Genomic DNA, 21,681 nt, shown 5'->3' with positions numbered 1-21,681 from the left:
GAAGAGCATTGCTTTTAATGTAATTGATTGTGGGAGGAAAACAACAAAGTAAATGCCTATTAATGACTAATGTCCTGGACTGTGTATTGTAATACAGTAGAAATAAGAAATTGTTCACGCGGATATTCCTTCAGGAACCTGTTCAGGATTACTTAAGGAAATTACTTCCTAGAACTTTGCAAGGAATTCCAAAAGAGTTCTTAGAAGAATTTCTGAAGGAATTTTTGGAAGAATACCTTAATGATTTTCCCAAGGTTTTCCTAAACAAATTTCTGAAGGAACGCGTGGAGGAAATTCCAAACTAATTCCTGAGAAAAAATCCAAGGTATACCCGAAAGAATCCGAAAGACTTTCTGGAATTCGTTTCTGAAGGAGTTTTTGTAGAACTCCTTGAGGCAATTTCCGAGGGAACTACTGGACGAATCTCCAAATGAATTTCTTGAGGAAATTGCGAATCAATTACTGGAAAAAAAATCCGAAGGAATTTCTGGAGAAATCTAGGAATTACTTCAGCAATACCAGTAGGAATTTCCGCTGAAATTCTATTATGAATTGCTTCATAAATTCCTTTGAGAATTCCTCCGTAAATTCCTTCAAAAATTCATTTATGGGTTAGGTACTCCAGAAATTCCTTTAGGACTTTTTTTGGGAAGGGTTTTAGAAATATCTTCAAAAACTCTTTTAGCAGTTCAAATCCGAATTATGTTCGAAAATCCATTTAGCCTCTCTCTCCTCCTCGAACATTTATTTGGAAACTTCTGTACAAAACCTTCCAGGAATTTCTTCAAAAACTCCTCCAAAAATTCATTTGAGAACTACTCAAGTTTTTTTTTCTTAAATTGTAAATATCAAAAAAAAAAAGTCTCGGCTCCGTTAAGTATTATGCACGCCTGAGCCTGTCAAATAAACGCAATAGATTCAAAAAAAGCTTATTACAGTGTACATAGCAAAAATAATGTTTCGGATTTTTCTGCTCAATGTGATTTTACAATATCCAGTCCATTTGTAAATTTACATTTTGGTGCTCTGTTCAAACATGTAGTATAATCACGTATTGTGCCTCCTGCACATTTATGCGTTCATGCACACCCATTGGTACATAATTGCAGAGGCTTGTCATACTATTTAAATTATACATATTTCGCGTATTTCAATATTTAGAAGAGGGAGTCTTCTGAATACTGGAATACGCGGAACTGTTTTAATAATTAAGTATGCATGCGACTCGTTCGCAATGAATACATTTTGCTACAAGTAACTAATTAACAAACATTGATAATAGCTTATCCTGTCATTTAGATTTGAAAAATGTCGAAAGGTGAACGTTGGAAGCAATATTTGCATGAATATTTTTTTGAAAATTTTGTGTTTGCTGCGCGATATTTAACATTGAGACACACCACTATCGCTGAGAAGTACGTCCATTTATCATTTTCGTTCAGGACGAATAACGGATGTTTGGTAGATTGGTCTGGACAGAAAATGTTAATTTTCTAAGATCGGTCACCATTAATTGAATTGAACCTGAAACAGTTATTAATTTCCTTATTTAATTTAATTTGTTATGACTTTTCAAGATCGTGGTGGCTCCTCTGGATTCTAGCTTCGCTGGCAGCATGTGTGTTTTCCATGTTCAAGATGTATGGAAAATGGGACCAGAACCCAGTCACCATCGTTTACGGGTCTGATCTGATGCCGATCTCGACGATTCCGTTTCCGGCCATCACAATCTGCCCCCTTTCAAAGTCACGTGAAGGCATGCTCAACCTGACTTGGGCGTTGGATACGATGAATCATAACTACACGATGTTGGATGACGTTAGCGAGAAGAGTTTACGCGCCATTGCGCACGTTTGTCCATTTCAAAAGCACTGGAAGAAATTCCCTCCGTCGTCAGGGAATGAAAATATTATTGAACGGCTGCGTACGATGGCACGTCCTCTCGAGGATGTGATGATAAAATGCTGGTGGCGAACTAGGGACACCCCGTGCAAAACCATTATGATAGAGCGCTTGCTGGATGACGGGATTTGTTACACATTCAATTCACTTGCGTTGGACGAAATCTACAAGAAGGATCAGATATCACCAGATTTTCTGAACTTCTCAAATGTAGTACATGTTTCCGACTGGACACGTGAGGGTGGGTATCGACCAGGAGCAGGATTCAATGCGTACCCCCATCGGCCTTTATCAAATGGTCAAATTTCTGGAATTGTATTTGCAGCAGCCATTCGACAAGAGGATCAGGAACCATTTTGCTCGGTACCCAGTTACAAATTGTTGTTCTTGTTGGTTCTATTCTTATCATTTCCCCCAGGGAACGCACACTGGTTTCAAATTCGCTGTCCACGCTCCCGACGAAGTTCCTCTAACAGAAGAACGTTTTTATCGCTGGAATAATATGAGTGCAGCTGTCGTGACTATCAGCCCGGAAGTGATCGATGTATCAGAAAAGCTGAAATCCGTTGACCCATTCAAAAGGAACTGTTTTTTCGTCGACGAACGGCCTCTTCAATTCTTTCACCTGTACAATCAGATGAATTGTGCTTTTGAGTGTATCGCTAACCATACCCTGGTAGAATGTGGTTGTGTCAAGTTCTCCATGCCTCGAATGATCGATACGAAGATTTGTGATGAAAGCAAAATAGAGTGTTATCGCAGATCATTAATGACATTGTATGATCAATACATAAGTTTCAACTTTGCCGGTGATTTTTTTCGATTATGCCAATGCTTGCCATCATGTACCTCTATTGACTATCAGGTGGGCTTGACCAATGTTCCGATCAACTACTTTCCTATCAAGATGAATTTCATGCGTGATAAGTAGTCTATCCACGGTAAAAAGTGGTAAACATTTAAAACAGCTGATATTTTATTTGCAGTCATGACCCCGGAATAATGTTCGTTGCACTGAGAGATCGCCACTATTTTCCATTGTTGCGCAGAGAATTGATAGATATTATTCAAGCCATTGCGCAGCTTGGAGGGCTTTTTGCACTTTTGATGGGATCCAGTATGCTGAGTTTGGCGGAAGTCGTGTATTACTGCTGCGTTCGACGATTGCGAAGAGAACAATATAGGCATAGCACGCCGATTAGGACCAAACTTTCACGAAGCCGTGGTCATCGAATTCAACTACGCGTTGACCCGTGGACTAGGAAACACAACCCGTGAGTGGATTTCCCGTGGCAACATACTTAAGTGGCGCATCTATCAGAGTTATTATCCTTTTGAACTGGTTCATTCAAGTAAAATTATATCTCATATGGAATTCTATTACAGTGAACTATCTTTTACTTGATATTGAAGAAACCATCGACTTATCGTGTTAGAGAAGTATTGAAATATGAATATTTAATAGAATAAACTAATCAAAGTAGTTATCGACTGCAAATGTGTTTACTAGCAGTTTTTAACCATGAACTCATAAAAGTACTGTTTTTGGTCTCAAGGGAAGTTAAGCCAAAAATGCATAACGATGTAACTAAAAAAAACTATGTGATAAAAACGGTACACATGTTTAGAATATGTCGTGATTATACTTAATGCTCTTCAAATATTTTATAGTTTATGTCCACGTAGTGGTTTTTCAAACACCACGTGCCAGCAGCCTTCTTGTTGTACGGAAGAAATGTAGTGCCGATATCGCATCTGATCATCACCTCCTCATCGGCGGAATACTCCTGCGCATTGCGCGGATTCGTCGCTAGGAGGAGAGAGTTGGACGACGGTTCAGCACACGCCGACTGGAAGATGCTACAAGAAAGTATCAAGTTTTTTCGCGCTTTCCGTACCATGCATCGTTTACTGTTTCTAGTCCGTCCGCAATCGATACCAACTGGACACTGCGACGCCCTAGCAGAACCTGTGTCGTTGAGGCACTTCTACTGCCTTTCGTCAATGTATCCATGCCTAAGCCTCCTGAAAACCGGTCGCCATTACCATGGGGGACCCCGAACCGAACCAGAGTCGTTCTGGCCCTGGGTTTGAGTCTGGTGTAGGGGTCCGCCAAACACCACTCTCAGGCAAGTATGACTCTGCTAGCATCAGTTCTCTGCCTGATCAACTTCCGTGTTCTAGTACCATCTTGAAACTCGCTGTTCCCTCGACTTCCAAAAACGTCGGTGACGCCTCCGTTTATGCGACAGAACACATCAGCATCTACTACCAAAACGTCGGAGGAATGAACTCTAGCATCGATGATTATCGCTTGGCTGTCTCAGATTCTTGCTACGATGTTATCGTCCTGACAAAGACGTGGCTGAACTCACGAACGCTTTCCTGTCAGGTGTTCGGATCTGATTATGAGGTTTTCCGCTGCGATAGGAATCCGTTAAACAGCCGGAAGTCCACCAGGGGAAGTTATGGTAGCAGTTCACTCCGGCCTGAAAGCGACGACTATTGAAAACGCTTCTTGGGCCTGTCTAGAACAATTCTGGATATCCTTAAAATTGAGCGACCGTAAATTGTTTTTGTGCGCGCTGTAAATCGCCCCGGATTTAGTTGGAGATAATCACCTTATTGACGCTCACTGTCAGTCCGTCTTCACTATATTAGTAACTGCATCTCCGATTGACGAGATTTGCATCTTGGGCGAATTCAACATGCCTGGCATTCGGTGGATACCTTTGCATAGTGGCTTTCTGTTTCCAGACCTGAACGCTCGCAATATCATACTGGTGTCACTGGACTCCTTGATAGCTACAGTGTAGCAAGGCTAACCCAGATTAATAACGTAGCGAACGAGAACCTTCGCACGTTGGACCTATGCTTTGTATCCATCCAAGATAAAGCACACTTCATTTCAGTGGCATCTTGTCTTTTGTAAAATATATTCCTCCTCACCCCCCGCTGATAGTAACTTTCGAAAACCTTCAAATACCTGTTAGCAACGCTCATCCCTCTTCCGTTTCCTACAACTTTTCTAAAGCCGACCACTGTAGTATCGCGAACGTGCTTACTAGCATTGACTGGTTAACTGTTCTGGACCCCAACAACGTTGAAAGCTCCGCTCCGCGTATGTAAATGACCGACACGTGCCAAAGAGATCGCAGAAAGGATCGCACCCTACATGGTTCTCGACTGAACTACGAAAAATGAAGTCCACTAAGAGAGCAGCTTTTTTAATTTTCTCAAAACACCGAACGCTAACTCTAAGAAACCATTATGTGAGGCTTAATCATGAATACCAACGAGCATGTCGGCAAAGCTTTGCACGGTACCAACGAGATCTTGAGCTCAAATTCAAATCTAAACCAAAATCCTTCTGGAACGACGTCAACGAACAGCGCAAGGAATGCGGGCTTCCATCGACAATGAATTAGAATGCTGAAATCGCCTTAACTATTCAGGAAGTTTGCCGCCTATTTGCCGAAAAATTCGCGAGCGTTTTCAGTGACGAAATAATGAGTGACAGCCAAATCTCTATCGCAGCAGGGAACGTTCCCCTAAACAACCAGTCTCTGGGTACAATCAACATCGATTATAACATGATCCTGAGAGCCGCAAATCAGTAAAAATCGTCAAACAATCCCGGACCCGACGGCGTACCGGCCGTCTTCATCAAAAGGCATATCGACAGTTTGCTCGTTCCACTTCTTTTCTTGTTCAGATCTTCGATCATCAATGGTATTTTCTCCTCCTGCTGGAAGTTTGAACTAATGTTTCCAGTCCACAAAAAGGGAGACAAACGCGATGTGAACAACTATCGAGGGATTACGTCATTGTGTGCCGTCTCGAAGCTGTTCGAACTCGTCATTATGGAACCACTGCTTTCACACCGTAAGCCACTTCTTAGTGATGATCAGCACGGATTTACTGTCGGTCGCTCAATTTCCACCAATTTACTGTGCCTCACATTCTACGTCACAAACAGTCTAACAGAACTGGTTCAAACGGATGTTATTTATACTACCCAAGTAGTACACGCAACATCTTCCTAAAAGCACCTTGTTTCTATTCACTTTCATTAAAGGCGTTGGAAAAACATTAAAGCACGAAAAAGTTGCATCAAGATGTCAAAAACGTTCGAATTGTGATCCATGTTTCATTAAAATTGCAATGCAGTGCGTGTTTGACATTTGGAAACAAACAAACAAAAAATACTGCACTTCTTGTTGCAAACACGAAACAAAATCATTAGGTTGCATTTTTTTACTATGTAAATTCAATGCGTCTTCCAAAACTGAATTGTTTGTTTAAATTAAGTTACAGATAAGTTATACAGGGGTTAGACAAAAAGGTTGAGATAGGTAAAATTATGTCGAAATTCAAATCATCATAACTTTGCGTAGAATGATCCGATTTTGATAAAATCAGGACCATCAGAACCGGACGCTTTTCTAGTATACTGCCCCCTGCAAAACCTAAGATTGGTTCTTGGCCACCGTAGATGTTCCGGGTTTTCCGAAGGTATGTTCAAGATGCATTTTTTCCACTGCTTGTCATTTTATGTGACGTTTACTTTCGTCATGTTTTATGCTCTCTCCAAAAACTAGAACTAATATGCCGGCTAATGGTGGCTGTAGATCGAGAATCCATCAAAACTACGCAGAGATATGGCCATTTCCGTAAAAACGGTTCCGGGAACATAATGAAATGATAACAGCTCGGAATAATGCAAATATGGGTATCTATCTTCATGGCTTTGCGAGACGATAATTGCAGAGACGTTTCCAGAACGATAGTGTCCACGGCCACCTTTATAGCATGTTCCAAGGGCCTTCCAGGAGGAACCGGTTATGGCACCGTCTGAAACTTTGCGTATATGGGTGTCAAAATTCATGTTTTCCCAAGCCGATTACTATAGGATCTTTATTAAAGATACATTATGGTGACTGTAAGACTCTCTGGCCAATTTGTAACAGGTTCCGGGTGTTCTGCGAAAGTGGCATTTGTTCAGGGTGTATCCCGTACCGATTTTACGAAAATGATCATATCTTTGCGTATACCAAACGAATTTTCGATCTGCAGCCTGCATTGGTCAGCATATTAGTTCTAGTTTTCAGGCAGAGTGTAAAACATGATGGCAGTAAACGTCAGATAAAACGACAGGCAGAAGAAGAAATGCATTTTAAACATACCCTCGGAAAACCCGGAACATCTCCGGTGGCCATGGTCCAATCTAAAGTTTTGCATGGGGACAGTATACTAGAAGAGTTTCCGCGTCCGAAGGTCCCGGTTTCATCGAAATCGGATCATTCTACGCAAAGTTATGCTGATTTGAACTTCGATAAAATTTTACCTATCTCAACCTTTTTGTCTAACTCCTGTATGTGTCTTCATGTTTAATTTAGCATCGTTCTTTGACAACTCACATTTTTTTCCTGTGATGGTACAATCAAGTTACAGGAAACCCGAGTACAAAACTTCATAATCGTATGGTTTTCATGGTGAGTCAACATGCAGTCCCTTCGAAGTATTGAATGGTGCTGTGGTAGAGTGAAGGACTATCAATCACAAGATCCATAAATCGAATCCAGTTTTATATTTTTATTTTATTGTTTTCCGCTGTAGTATTTTGCAACATTATTGAAATTATACTGCAATCGAAGGATGTTTCCATAAGCTCCACCTCTTGCGCTTTTTACATTGCAAGAGAGTTATATTTGATGGCACATACGCAAAGATTGTTTCTTTCCGAATAGTTGCAACACAGTGAAATGTTCAGTAGTGAAACAATTTGCGCTGCTTGGGACACTTTTTGCAGCTTTCGATAAGATTAATCACTCATTAGCCATTGCAAAACTGGACCGATTCGGAGTCAGCGGCAGTCTGCTGAACTGATTTCATTCGTATCTTTCTGACCGCCATCTGACCGTAGCTATTGGGGAATGCACCTCTAAAAGTTTTCATGCACCGTCCGGTATACCACAAGGGAGTCATCTACGACTACTGATTTTCCTGATCTTTTTCAACGATGTACACCTCGTTATCAAATGTCTTCGGTTGTCTTACGCAGATGACCTTAAAATCTTTTTGGAAATACATAGTACCGCCGATTGTCAGCTCTTGCAACTTCAACTAGATCACTTCGTGGATTGGTGCTCTCTAAACCGAATGGTGGTAAACCCGGCTAAGTGTTTTGTCATAACGTTTTCACGAAAAAACAGCCCATCGTATGCAACTAAACCCTTCTTGGTACAGAAATAGAGCAAGTGAGCCATGTGAAGGACCTCAACGTGATCCTAGACTCGCAACTAGTATTCAAGCAACACATCTCATTGTCACAGAACGAACACTGAGTGCTCGTATAGGAGAGTGATAACTCAAAATAACCAACGATCACGTTGAAGGTTGAATTGTAATTGCTTTATTCATAACTTGTCGAATATAAGTTTACCTACTGAAGACATCTGAGCTTGGATCGATATTTGAATTAAGAGAGAGTGAGAGAATGAGTATAGCATGTTTAATTGGGAGTGCCTAATGGAGAAGGTGCTGACAACAGCTTGTCTGTAGTCATTGGACTCCTTACAGGTAATGCTTGTGCAATCAATTTGATTTCATGGGAAAATATTCTATGAGAAACTTAGTTGAAAAGAAACATGATGACATGAGAAATGCACATGTCACATCATTCATCGTCGACAAAGCATCCAGAACTATGGGATTCATCTTCAGAGTTGCGAAGAATTTCACCGACATATACTGTTTAAAAGCTTTCTATTGCTCTCTGGTGCGCTCGACTCTAGAGTACTGTTCTGTTGTCTGGAGTCCGTCTTACAAAAACGGTGCTGAGAGAATCGAATCTGTTCAACGCCGTTTCCTTCGATTCGCGCTTCGTAGGCTACCTTGGCTGGATCCTTTTCGCCTACCGAGTTACGAAAGCCGATGTCAGTTGATCAACTTGGAGCTACTTCGCTCAAGGAGAGATGTCGACAAAGCCATTATGATCGCCGATACCCCGCAGGGACGAATCGACTGTGAAGCTATGTTGGAACAAATAGATCTGAGGTCCAGCCACGCATGCTCCGTAACAGCCATATGTTGAGGCTGCCTATTTGTGGCCTACACCGTGTCTTCAACAGAGTCGCATCACTCTTCGATTTTCACGCCACACGGAGCATGTTACGCCGAAGATTTTCATCGTTCTTCGCAGACATAAACAGACGAAGACAATGACTATGCTTGACACCATCTTTTAAAGTTCACTTTTTTCTTCAAATACTTTACATCATTGGGGCCAAATGCAGCCTGTTGATGCAACAACAATAAAGATGAAAAGGTCCTTCGTTGAAGAACTGGATACTCGTGGTATAGATATTCCGGAAGGCCAAGTGTGGAAGACCAATGCACCGCAATGAGGCTTGGAGGCGACTCCGACGGCAGTGGGCGTGGAGGTGGAGACGGATGGCGATGATAGGTGGCTTCGATGCTCGTTTGGTGGATTACGGTGATGAAACGGTAGCGGGTAGGTTTGGAGGTTCTGCTGTTGACACGTGGCGGTGAACGATGACTTCGAGGGTGGCTTGAGGTGGTCTAGTGGTGCCTCGATTAGAAATGATGGTGTCGGACCACACTGTCAGTTCAATGGGCACTTGGAAGGTGCGAACGGCCTGCTTGGTATGAGGTGGCTGATCCCACTGGTCCTGTTTGCCCCCTACGCCACGGGCTGGTGTGACACGTGGTCTGGCGCTGGGTAGTTGCTTAGCGGGTTTCCCGGAGACGGGTGCTGATCAGAATGGTTGGAAATTGCACACCACACTGGGTCAAAAATAGAGATACTTGTTCCCTGGACCGGGATCTCTGCTCGTCACTGGTTTCCACGCGATTATTTGGCACTAACTACGGCAGAATACCCTGTTAATTATTCAGGGCACCTACAAAACACCGCTTGTCGTCGACCAACACAGGATCGGGAACTTGATCCCTCGTGGTTAAATAAACTGATAGCTTTGCTCACTCAATCGAACGTCTAGGTTTTGTGACTCGTCAAGCTCAACTGCCTTATGCCTCCCAGTCGCCTTTTCCTCCACACGACACGACGGTCACTCTTCTCATCGTTTTTTCTATTTCTTCCGCTTCAGTTCAGTGCATTCAATCACCCATCAATCACCCATTTATTGGCGCAGTTTATTTGCGCACCTTGGCGCGCCTTTGTCTACTGCCCACGCGTGTGCATCCAAATTGACCATTGGATTTACGCTTCTAAATTTATAAACATTATCCCTCATTTTCCGCACTCGATTACATTCTACAAGCAAATTTCAACCGCCGGTAACAGAGTGAACAAACCATCAGGTCGAAACCCATCTGGCCATTTGTTCAAAAATGTCAATCACCCGAATGGGTCATATGGCCGAAAGTGGTGTTCAACCGAATAGGTCATTTGGGCGAAAATGCCGTTTGGTCAAAATGGTCGTTTGGTATAAAGGCCGTTTTTGACCTGTTCGACCAAACGGCATTTATGGCCACATGACCTGTTCGGCCAAATGACATATTCAGCCGTATCCCAGGCAGCACCGCTTGTTTCTCAATGGGTAAAAGCAACTGTGACTTACTGAAAGTCTGAATTATGTACAGTGCGTCTTATGTGGAACTTCTTTGTAACACAAAAAGCACAATAGGTGGAGTCTATTTGCAACATCTTGCGGCTACAATGAAAACAAAAACAAGAAAACCAACTGGGAATCTAACAGTGACCTTCAGATTTGCGACCTTCCACATTAACTGATAAAAATAAAAGTGAGCTGCAGCTGAGCACAAAGTGTTCTGCAACATATCATAAACATTGTGGTAACTGTAGTGTACCCAAATTCGAATTTAATGTTTGCAAATTAATATTTTAAAAATAGGATTAAGTCAAACAATCAGTCTGTGCAATTTATAAGTTGAAGACGATGTACAATAAATAAAAAATAAATAAAAATGTTATTTTATTTGTGCAACTAATCTGTTTTGCTTTTGATATGCCACATATTAAACGCAATTATCCAAGCAGTTATTTGTGAGGCAGTTTGCGATATCAGTGGAACGGAAATATAACATTGTGTGTTTCTGAAACTGCAAAGTTGCTTTAATGAGACTGATGTATTTCCAGAATCTTCAATGCAATTTGTTAGGAACAAGCAGCTATTTGGAAGATTTTGTACGTGCTGCTTGGGATCACCCTTTCGGCTGAATAACGTTTTCGGTCAAATGACCCTTTTTGCAAACGACCATTTTCGCCAAACAGCATTTTCGGCTAAATTTACCATTCGGCCTAACGATTTTTCCTCCGAACGACACTTTTGGCCATATGACCTGCCCGGCAAATCGACATTTTCGGCCGTATGACCCTTTCGGGCAAATGACCTATTCGGCCAAACGATTTATCGGTCAGACGTCATTTTCGTCCATATGACCTGTTCGGCCAAACGGCCTATGACTCGTACGGCCAAATAACATTTTCGGTCAAATGACCCTTTCTGACAACCATTTTGTCCAAACGGCATTTTCAATCGAATGACCTCCCATTTAACGCAAAGTCGTATACGATGCAACGTAAGATGCTAAAGTGGAGGAGATATACGTACATGTTGTATGGGGAAGTAGTTCCCGTAACACGGTAGATCACTTTGACGTAGTGTGTTGCGGTGTAAGATCTACCAAACAGAGCCCTAGCTTAATCCATTTTTCTAGCTAGGGCAATAAGTGTGGTAATTAAGGATTCATCGTATTTAGTCCCCGCTACCAACAGCAGTCTCAGAAATAAAACATAATGAATGTTACCTTGCAGACAGTTAAAAGACTCGAATTCCTCTTGTTTGAGGCTAAACTGTATGCAGCGGAAACAACTTTTCAAGCAATTAGTTAAAAAGCCTCGGTACCCGGTCCTAGGCTGAACTGATTGCTGGAAAAATCGAATTAGGGGTTCAAATACATACTAACTCTTCATGAACTGGTGAAAAATGGTAGTGAGAGGAACACACGGAAGTTCTTATTACTGAACAAATTCTCTTGCTTGAAATGGTCTTGTAGACAAAGCTAAATCCCGAGTTTTAAGAGTTTCACTGGTGATATTCTAGAAGCAAGACAAGGATGTGGCTAGGGCTCCGATGCATGGCCAAAAACAGTATTACTGTTCTGTTTTCTCAAGCAAGGATTGATTTCCTATTGATAAGGGGCGCGCCTTCAATGGGATTGCTCCCTATGAAGGGTCTAAATAGCGGGACCTTGTCATGTCTTGAGGAAACAAAACAACAACTGTATCGAAACTGATACTGCATTGCTTCTCAATAGCACTGGAGTAATTCGACATGCACTTAAACACTAAGGATACGGGTAACGCTACAATAGATCTAATAATTGATCGCAGTGGCACACCCGAACAGGAAAAAAAATGGGGAAGTACCTATATCGTCTTTACTTTCGCATGTTATATGACATCATTGTGTCGACTGGGCTATTCGGCCAAACGACTTTTTCGGCTAAACGATCCTTTCCCCTTCTAGACTGCTTAGGTTAGCTTAGCTTGATTACGGGTACATTTCATAGTAGCTTTGGAGTTTCAATAATTCAAGATCAATAACGATGCATGCCTGCCTGAAGATCAATATCGATGCCTGATACAATCGATCGAGACCAGCTATGGCAGCTAATGCTCGAAAACCGATTTCTGGATAAACTGATACGGTCTCGAGTCCCTTCGAAACGCGTAGAGGGTTACGGCAAGGTGATGGTCTTTCGTGTCTGCTATTCAACATCGCTTTGGAAGGAGTAATACGAAGGGCAGGGATTGACATGAGTGGTACGATTTTCACGAAGTCCGTCCAGTTATTTGGTTTCGCTGACGACATTGATATCATGGCACATAACTTTGAGAGGATGGAGGAAGCCTACATCAGACTAAAAAGCGAAGCTAAACGGATTGGACTTGTCATCAACACGTCGAAGACGAAGTACATGATAGGAAGAGTCTCCAGTTTCTATCGGTGGTGACGAAATCGAGGTGGTTGAAGAATTCGTGTACTTGGGCTCACTGGTGACCGCCGATAACGATACCAGCAGAGAAATTCGGAGGCGCATAGTGACTGGAAATCGTACGTACTTTGGACTCCGTAAGACGCTCCGATCGAATAGAGTTCAGCTATTTGCCGCCGCCGCCGTACCAAACTGACTATCTACAAAACGCTTATAAGACCGGTAGTTCTCTACGGACACGAGACCTGAAGGATGCTCGTGGAGGACCAACGCGCACTGGGAGTTTTTGAAAGGAAAGTGTTGCGTACCATCTATGGTGGGGTGCAGATGGCGGACGGTACGTGGAGGAGGCGAATGAACAACGAGTTGCATGAGCTGCTGGGAGAACCATCCATCGTTCACACCGCGAAAATCGGACGGCTGCGGTGGGCCGGGCACGTAGCCAGAATGTCGGACAGTAACCCGGTGAAAATGGTTCTCGACAACGATCCGACGGGCTCAAGAAGGCGAGGTGCGCTGCGGGCAAGGTGGATCGATCAGGTGGAAGATGACTTGCGGACCCTCCGCAGACTGCTTGGTTGGCGACGTGTAGCCATGGACCGAGCCGAATGGCGAAGACTCTTATATACCGCACAGGCCACCTCGGCCTTAGTCTGAATAAATAATAATAAAGGAAGCAACAATAATTTTCTAGTAGTTTTATTATCTGAGCAAACTAATTCAATATTTAAATGTTTTCTATCAATTTTCCGGCCAAATAATTCATTCATTAACACTACAAAGCCCTGCTTCACCCTCGGATGCTACCACAATCACACCGGCTCGATGATTCCGCTTTGTTTGTGGTAGAAATCTTCTGCTTAGTCAGCATCCACATTGCGATTGGTCTTAACGTACAATAGTATATCAATTCGACCAAGCTTAGTATACTGACCCCCATAAACAGACCCATCAGCCCACCGCAATTGGCGATCATTCCGCTAATACTGCTTTTTTCTTTGCGCACCAGCGGAATAAAGTCCGCCTCCCTGAAGTAGATCACCATCTTCGACTGGTGCACTCTGAAACGAAAGTATAACAATTCATTCGATACACGTAGCTCCTTAGAAATATGGGACCCAACCAACCCGCTAGTCATCGGTTTTCGTTCCATATAGTTGAAGTACTCTCCATTCTGCCAGTTCCACTTCGCCTGTGACACTTGTGTTCGATACTCGACGTAGTTGCACGTTGGAAGACAGTTGCATGATGCCGCAGGTAGATCATCGTTTACCTTCGCTTTATTACGCGCCGACATTTTCGAAATGTGCGACACTGCTGACTGATAGCATGGGCTGTCATGCAGCGAGCAGACCGGGGATCCTTTGGGATGCGGCATCCAGAATTGGACACACCCGCATAGATTGAAAGTATAGTTCGTCAAACATTCGGTTTCGCAGTTGACTTTATTGTAGATTTTGAAGAAACGTAAATAACGCTCGTGAGTGTAGTAGCATTGACGTTTATCTGGTTGATAATGTCGCACGCGATCATCGGTGCCCATAACGACGGGAGTCACGGTCACGATCAGTTCTTGATCCAAGGGTACTCGAAAGTACTGATGGGAAACCAGTGGGAATTCGTCGGGCATGTGAAGCATCACTTTGAAGCCTTGAAACGAATCCCCACAAAGGTAGTCCAAATCGCTCTTGTTGGCTATGAGAGTGGCTAGGAGACTGTTCAGATATCCTCCGGTCGCAGTTCGACGTGGGAAAGAGTTTACCCCTATGCTTTCCTGGAAACCTTTATCGAGCTCCCAATCTGATGATCGAGTTTCCGAGTTCAGATTGTACCTTGGATCTATCTCACTTTTGCGTAGCAAATCATTATTTGCAACGGTGTTGAAAGTATAACAGAACCCCTTTTCAGTTAGCGTAGTTCTGAATATGTCCAAACAGGTCACACCTTGACCTTTCCAGCCGCAAGTGTTGAACATCTCGAATGCAGGGATAGACATTCTTCGGAGCTCGATCAAGACATCATCAAAGTAGAATGGCGTTTCATGTTTGTCGTAGATATTGTAATCACACAGCTGTAGTAGCAGCAGTAGTCTCCTTACACTGTAAATGCTGTATTAGTGGTCGTAATGTTACTCATGAAATCCTAAACACACTCACCGTTCTTCATCGATCGTTTCATTCAACTTGTTTTTGCGAACCAATTCAAAAGTTTGCGACATATTCAATACGGAGGTCTTGACCTTCGTTTCGGGACAAATGGTAACGGCCGGGAAAGGAATCGAATAGATCGATGAGGTTTTCTGTTCGAAACTAACAATAATTGGATCGCGTTGCCACTCTTCGTAGATGGTGTATACGAGATGTATGCAGTAGTAAAACGAAACAACAAATACAAAAATCCACCACAATCTGGAACGAAAAGAAAATCGTAGCTTTGCTCGCAGCACGTGTTTAACGAATTAGTTACGGTGGGATTACCGCTCGATAGGTAAATTATTGGAACCAAGAAAATGTTTACATCCGTGGATTGGTGTGACGTCACAGAACTCCCATGCACTACGCTTGGTGTACTCGGCAACATATTCGATTGCTGGCGCACGCTTTGGTGAGGTTTTCAGTTCTTTATCGGCTTTGCGGTGCTCCGTCATTGTTGTTTGGGCTGACATTGTCTACTAATAATTTTATTCTATGTAATTGCAATAAAATTAGTTATTATCATGATTGTTGTTATCAATATTAAACAATTTTAATTTGTATTCAAATTGGTATAAACATATATCCGGTGTCACTTTTCTCTGTCCATCACATCAATGCATACCACCTTTAAATACAATTACGAATAGTTTAGCTACTCCTACGCAATGACTTCATTTGACACAAATCGGTCAGGTACCTCCGTTGTCAACTTCAATTGTATGAACGCTTTGATCTGCACAATTGCACCTCCTGAACAACCGGTGAATACTGATGAGGCCTTCCTATATTTCATTTCTATTTTCCAACGTATGGCGTTGTAAAATGCTAACGATGCGTAACAGTAAACAACGCGATAAGGTACTGGATTAGTTAAATCTCTTAAGGGCAATCGAAATACATTATTTGTAAAGGAGGGACCTCCCTTAGCCCAGTGAGTGGTATGATGCTTGGTTGCAAAGCAAGACCATGCTGAAGGTGTTTGAGTTGGAGGAAGGCAGTACGAGGAAGGCACCATCAACGCTAGGTGGATTGACCTGGATTTTTTTTTTCTTAATTTGATCACTTTCTAATTTGAGTCCCGTTGGTTCTTCTTCTTCTTCTTATTGGCATTACATCCCCACACTGGGACAGAGCCGCCTCGCAGCTTAGTGTTCATTAAGCACTTCCACAGTTATTAACTGCGAGGTTTCTAAGCCAAGTTACCATTTTTGCATTAGTATATTATGAGGCTAACACGATGATACTTTTATGGCCAGGGAAGTCGAGACAATTTCCAATCCGAAAATTGCCTAGACCGGCACCGGGAATCGAACCCAGCCACCCTCAGCATGGTCTTGCTTTGTAGCTGCGCGTCTTACCGCACGGCTAGCTACCAGAGTCCCGTTGGTTAGCTCATTGAAATATGGTCCCAACCACATTTAAAAATGATGAAAATATCGTGAAACGGAACGCAGCACCAACACAGAACATAAAATTGGCAACCAGAAATCAGTTTTCGATGCGTCAGGGTACATGGGAGGATGAAAAACTGTCAACCGGCTGGTTGGATGGCCTCTTATGTTTGATCTATAGGTAAGGGTACAGACTGAAGTGTGCCAATTACAGTGCAATAACCCTTTTGAACTCGGAGCTCAAAATTCTGACGTGTATTCTGTTTAACAGACTGAGATCGCATGAGGAGTTCTTTGTCAGTAAATACGAGACAGGTTTTCGTGAGGGTCAGTCAACGATCAAGCCGATGATTCTGGGAGTCCAACTTGCAACGTGCAACGCTTGATGGCTCGAAGTCGAGTATACGCATTGCAGACGAAGTGTCAACCTCGTTCAGATGGACTGAATCAGGGTGATGTACTTTCGAATTTATTATTCAACATTGCACTCGAGAGCACGATTAGGAGATCGGGTGTGCAGAATAACGAACGACACTACCGTCACACGGTTGCATATGCTCTGGATATTTGCGGATAACATCGGCCTCAATCGTTCGCAAGGCAGTAGTGGAGGCTTTTGTTCCACTGAAGAGGGAGACGGCGAGGATAGGCTTAACCATCTATATCAAGACAAAGTACATGATTGCGGTTAGAGATAAAGGGAGACCTAATTGCGTTGGTGCTGAGGTAGTGCTTGATGGGGATGTGTTTGAAGTTGTTGAAGAATTTGTTTAACTTGAAATGCTTGTGACATATGACAATGACGTTTTCCGAGAAGTTAAAATACGTACTTTTGCTGATGATAGGGCCTTCTATGGGCCTTTTAGTATGATTATCTGATTCTACCAGTGATCCTTTACGGACATGAAATGTGGACGTTATAAAAACTTTACAGGGTTTTCGAGCGAAAAAAAATGGTGTGTTACACAGGCGCATGAATCACGAGCCGTATCAAGTTTACAAAGAAGAAAATTTTGTGAATCGTATAAAATACGACAGACTTCAGTGGACTCGCCACTTAGTGCGTATGTCAGAAGAAAGAATAGCGAAAACAATATGCGGCAGAGAGCCGAAAATAGCCGACGACTTATTAGTAGGCCATGAACAAGGTGGTGGAACTGGACCTTAGACGCCTTAACGTTCTGAGAAATTGTAGGAACATTGCCCAAGACCAACGGTTATGGAGTTCCACAATTTGCCAGGTATAGGTGTATCGATGCTGTATCCAACCATGTATCTGTTGATTGGTGCAGCTGCTCACTTCCAAGTTTAAGAAGCTGGACCGGAATTTCGTCCTTCCTAACAATTTTACTGTTTTTTTAGCTCATTCAGATCCTGTTTAACCTCATTCAGCGTTGGTGGAAAAGATATTTTAGTTACCAGATAAATATTGTCGCTTCGGTTCCCTTTGTTCTGCTGTCCGAAACATGTGTGGTACCTAACTGTCAAATCGTATGTATTTTTCCCTCATTGACATTAAGATCCCCTATCCTCGCCAGCAAAAGATATTCCGGACAGCGACGACAGCGACAATATTTGTCTGGTAACTAAAATATCTTTTGTTGGTGGTTACACAGCTTGATCGTCGCCGATTATGTCCATCCTGCTCCTTAATACGCCTTTTTTGCACTTTTCAACAAACTTTCGAAGTGCTTCCACCTGGCTGCCACCGTATCCAGGTAGCAATTTCCATGCTTCTTGAATTTATTCAATTTAAAATAGCAATCACCATGCCTAGTGGCTCAATTTTACTGTCGTTCTTCTTGCTATCAATAAACCTCTCCTAAATATGCTGAAAAAGCTTCAAACGTCAAATGCCTATTGACCTTACGAGCAGCTCTACGATTGTAATGAAGAGCGTAATAAATCATATTTTAAAAGCTCGAATATAGCCATAATTTTTTGTCCTAATGTGGTTAATTGAATAACCCCTATAAGAATATTTGCATTGCGATTTGTAATAAGAACACCATTTTTCTGATCGAAATTAATGTTGAAAAGGTACAGTCATTTTCAAGGCAGTGATATTTATCGCTGGATATCATGATTTGACAATGTTTTGAGAGCACTTGGCGACCAATCTAATTTTTTCATTAGCTTCCACCGTAATCGAACGTGCACCTCATTTTAATGAAAGTACAATGGACGACCATCCTGTAAAAACATTATTTTGTAACCTTCCTTATCTTTATCCTCATCAACTATTTATTTTGTTATTATTTTTCGGCAAAGTTTTTTTTCTCTTTTTCAAAGCAAAATTTTTGAAAGCTACCGCAGCCTATTTCCTTTTTCTACGGGTAGTTTAAAAAGTGTTTTTTAATACTCTTATAAAAGTTTTATAGCGGTCATCCAGGGAGGGCCACTTGGCCATAACTTACTCTTATAGTGTTCATCAAAAGTTTGTCGTATTATAGTGAGTTTTATTGGTCGATCTTATAATTTAATCTATAAAACCACTCCTAGAGCAGAAAAAAACTTGAAATGTTATTTGGGTAGTCTTGTTTGTCAGCTAACTCCCCTTTTGATCATCGAACATGGCGGGCACTGGCGCAGTTTTGGGCCGCGCTCCATTGACAGTCTCGTCAATCCTCCGCATATCGTTTCTATCTATGCTCTCATGTGCTTCAGCTGTCACACTCTCTTTGTGCTGCATTTTCTTTCTTCGGTGGATTCGTTATTTTTCTGCTACACTCTATTACAACGCGTGTCAGCCACTAGCATCCGACCCCTGACATCATTTTTCTCATCCATCACTCGCTGGAACTCCTCATCAAACCAACCATTCCGTTTGTGTCGCCGTGCCTAACACTTCCTGCGCTGTTGTAGTCACAGCTGCGTGGATATTCTCCCACAATCTGTTGACGTAGGCAGATCCGTTGGCATCTCCTATCCGCTCGTCCAGCTTATTGTTCAGCAAACCCTTCAACTGCCACGTGTTAGATATAAAAATGCATCGTTCTGTTATTTCGTGGATTCGGCACGCGGGATAGTTGCGCTCAAATTTTTGCAACTACAAGGCAAGGATGTTAACGATCATTCAGTAATTTGCGTTCGATCATTTAGTAGTTTGTCAATGACACATTCCAGAAGCTGAATTTTAAAAATATGTTGTATGGTGGACTTCTAGTGCGAAGGTTTTTCTACAACTCTGCCTAATGGTTCGTTGTTTGAATTCCACTAGTAACAGAGTTATAGCTATAGTTTCAGTAACTTAGACTAAATGATAACAAAATTCCAATCATTTAGTTTGAGTTACTGCAACTAGCGCTCTAACTCCGTTATTAGTTGAATTCTAATAACGAACCATTCGGCAAAGTTGTAGAAAAACTTTCGCACTAGAAGTCCACCGTACAACATATTTTGAAATTCAGCTTCTGGAATGTTTTATTGACAAACTACTAAATGATCGAACCCAAATTACTGAATGATCGTTAACATCCTTGCTGCAAGGTAGTGATCCGCGTCAATGTTCGGGCCTCTGAATGAGCTTACATCTGAAACGTCCGAAAAATGCCGTTCGTCGAATAGCACGTGGCCTATCTGTGAACAAGTGTCACCACTCGGGTGAGAGCAAAGCGCCTTTCTCTATCTCAGGCGATGGTTCTTTGATCAATTTCACATGAAAAGCAGTCATGAAAAGACGTTGTGCTTTGTTTTAAAATTGTAATTTCTAAATTATTTTAATAGATATATGCAAAGAACAATGACTAGTCAATAAATAATCTTCCTTTAATCCAACGAGTTGAAAGCGATAATAAACACAATAAAAAAAGAAAAAAATGCACGCTTCCATGCCCTGTCACGGAATAAAGATTGTGTAGATTTCCGTAGCATGCCTTTAATTTCTCGCGTTTCTTTAGAGATTGAGAGGCAGATATACCCATCGATATGACAATTCTCATTGAAATTGATTACAGTACTGGTGTTTGATGTTACCGGTTTTGGACCAACGTATTTCCTGGATTGCTGCAACGCTCACGCCGACCTTATGCAGCTTACGAGCCAGGAGTCCAATACGTGCGGGTTTAGTCAAAGGTCTCATGTTCCAAGATCCGACTTTCCAATCGTTGTTCTGTATTCGTTGACAGACCTGGCAATCCAGCTGTTGAATCCATCTTGTTCGTTAGTGGACTGTATTTGAAACCTCGACATAGGCGGATCGACGGAACTCTCCGAAAAGCCAAGCCACGGAAATCGGATACCGGATAAAAGTCCTTTGCTTTAGTTCAACAAATTTATTTACACTATTTACATGACATCAGTGACGTAGCCACGGGGGTGGTTTTGGACATAAGACCTGCCCCCCACCCACACCAGAGACAAAATTTGTTTTCGAACATTCTCGAATTAAAAAAAAAGTTCAGAAAACCCCCCCAGACCAATTTTCCGGCTGCGCCACTGCATGAAATTATTATTGGAATCACTTAAAATTATTTTGTATTCGACGACATGTCTTGACGTACAATGATTCCTTCTCAGGGGGAAAAATTTTCTTGCAAATTCTTTTATGGCGCGCTCATTTCGTACTTCTGCGTTGTGGTTACGTCAAACTCTGCATCCTTCGTGCAGCTACGTTGTAAAACAAATCGCAGACTGCGAATGAATGATATAAAGACTGAATTATTTCATTCGGCAGGGACGGCTCGAACACATCTGTTTGAATTACCTTTGCCTTTCTTGGTAACTGTAGAAACGTCGGTAAGCTTCCTAACCAGGGTCGCGTTTTCTACATCATGGAATTTTCTAAAAGAAGGACATTTCACCAAAATAATGCCAAAAAGGAGGACATTCTGCTGAAAAGCTACTAAATTTTAAAAAAAATCCCTTGTGATTGACATTGTTTTTTGAAACATTATATAGAGTAAAGACTCGAACAGCTCATAAAATACAAAATAAATTTTGAAAAAAAAAAATGAAAATCGTCGTGTCAAGAACAAAACAGAGGTCGAAAAATGCATATCTTCAAAATAAAAATAAGACAGTGAATTATAAGAAAAAAAACGAATTTCATTATCTTATACCGAAAGGCTAAAGAGACACCTTCAAATAATTATCTATGAATTGTGCAGTTTGATTACGAGTCTTTACAATATAAATATTGAATAGTTGGTTCGAATATCAATGTCATTCGTATTCGTGTCCTTAAA

At 41.9% G+C, this 21,681-nt stretch overlaps 2 protein-coding genes across 8 annotated transcripts; one reads left to right on the top strand and one right to left on the bottom strand.

Moving 5' to 3' along the window:
* The first annotated feature begins 1,598 nt into the window (after nucleotides 1-1,598).
* On the top strand, nucleotides 1,599-2,833 carry LOC134222591 (pickpocket protein 28-like). Its single transcript, XM_062701751.1, has 3 exons — nucleotides 1,599-2,265; nucleotides 2,321-2,578; nucleotides 2,768-2,833. Exons 1-3 carry the CDS (start codon nucleotides 1,630-1,632, stop codon nucleotides 2,831-2,833), a joined length of 960 nt encoding a protein of 319 aa, XP_062557735.1. The 5' UTR covers nucleotides 1,599-1,629.
* A 10,778-nt stretch (nucleotides 2,834-13,611) lies between these two features.
* Nucleotides 13,612-15,866, bottom strand: LOC134220491 (pickpocket protein 28-like). 7 transcript variants are annotated; one of them, XM_062699552.1, is made up of 5 exons: nucleotides 15,802-15,866; nucleotides 15,387-15,580; nucleotides 15,066-15,317; nucleotides 14,037-15,008; nucleotides 13,612-13,970 (listed from the first exon to the last, which is right to left on the bottom strand). In XM_062699552.1, exons 2-5 carry the CDS (start codon nucleotides 15,572-15,574, stop codon nucleotides 13,700-13,702), a joined length of 1,683 nt encoding a protein of 560 aa, XP_062555536.1. In that variant the 5' UTR covers nucleotides 15,575-15,580; nucleotides 15,802-15,866; the 3' UTR covers nucleotides 13,612-13,699. The 7 variants fall into 7 exon arrangements, with proteins under 7 accessions (XP_062555536.1, XP_062555534.1, XP_062555539.1 ...); XM_062699550.1 differs by having other exon boundaries at nucleotides 15,387-15,594; nucleotides 15,802-15,860; XM_062699555.1 differs by having other exon boundaries at nucleotides 15,387-15,577; nucleotides 15,802-15,853.
* Nucleotides 15,867-21,681: the final 5,815 nt, after the last annotated feature.

This window comes from Armigeres subalbatus, chromosome 3 (genome assembly GCF_024139115.2).
Source record: "Armigeres subalbatus isolate Guangzhou_Male chromosome 3, GZ_Asu_2, whole genome shotgun sequence".
Lineage (NCBI taxonomy): Eukaryota > Metazoa > Arthropoda > Insecta > Diptera > Culicidae > Armigeres > Armigeres subalbatus.
Note: the sequence above shows the minus strand (reverse complement) of the source record. Positions and strands in the feature narration are given on the sequence as shown.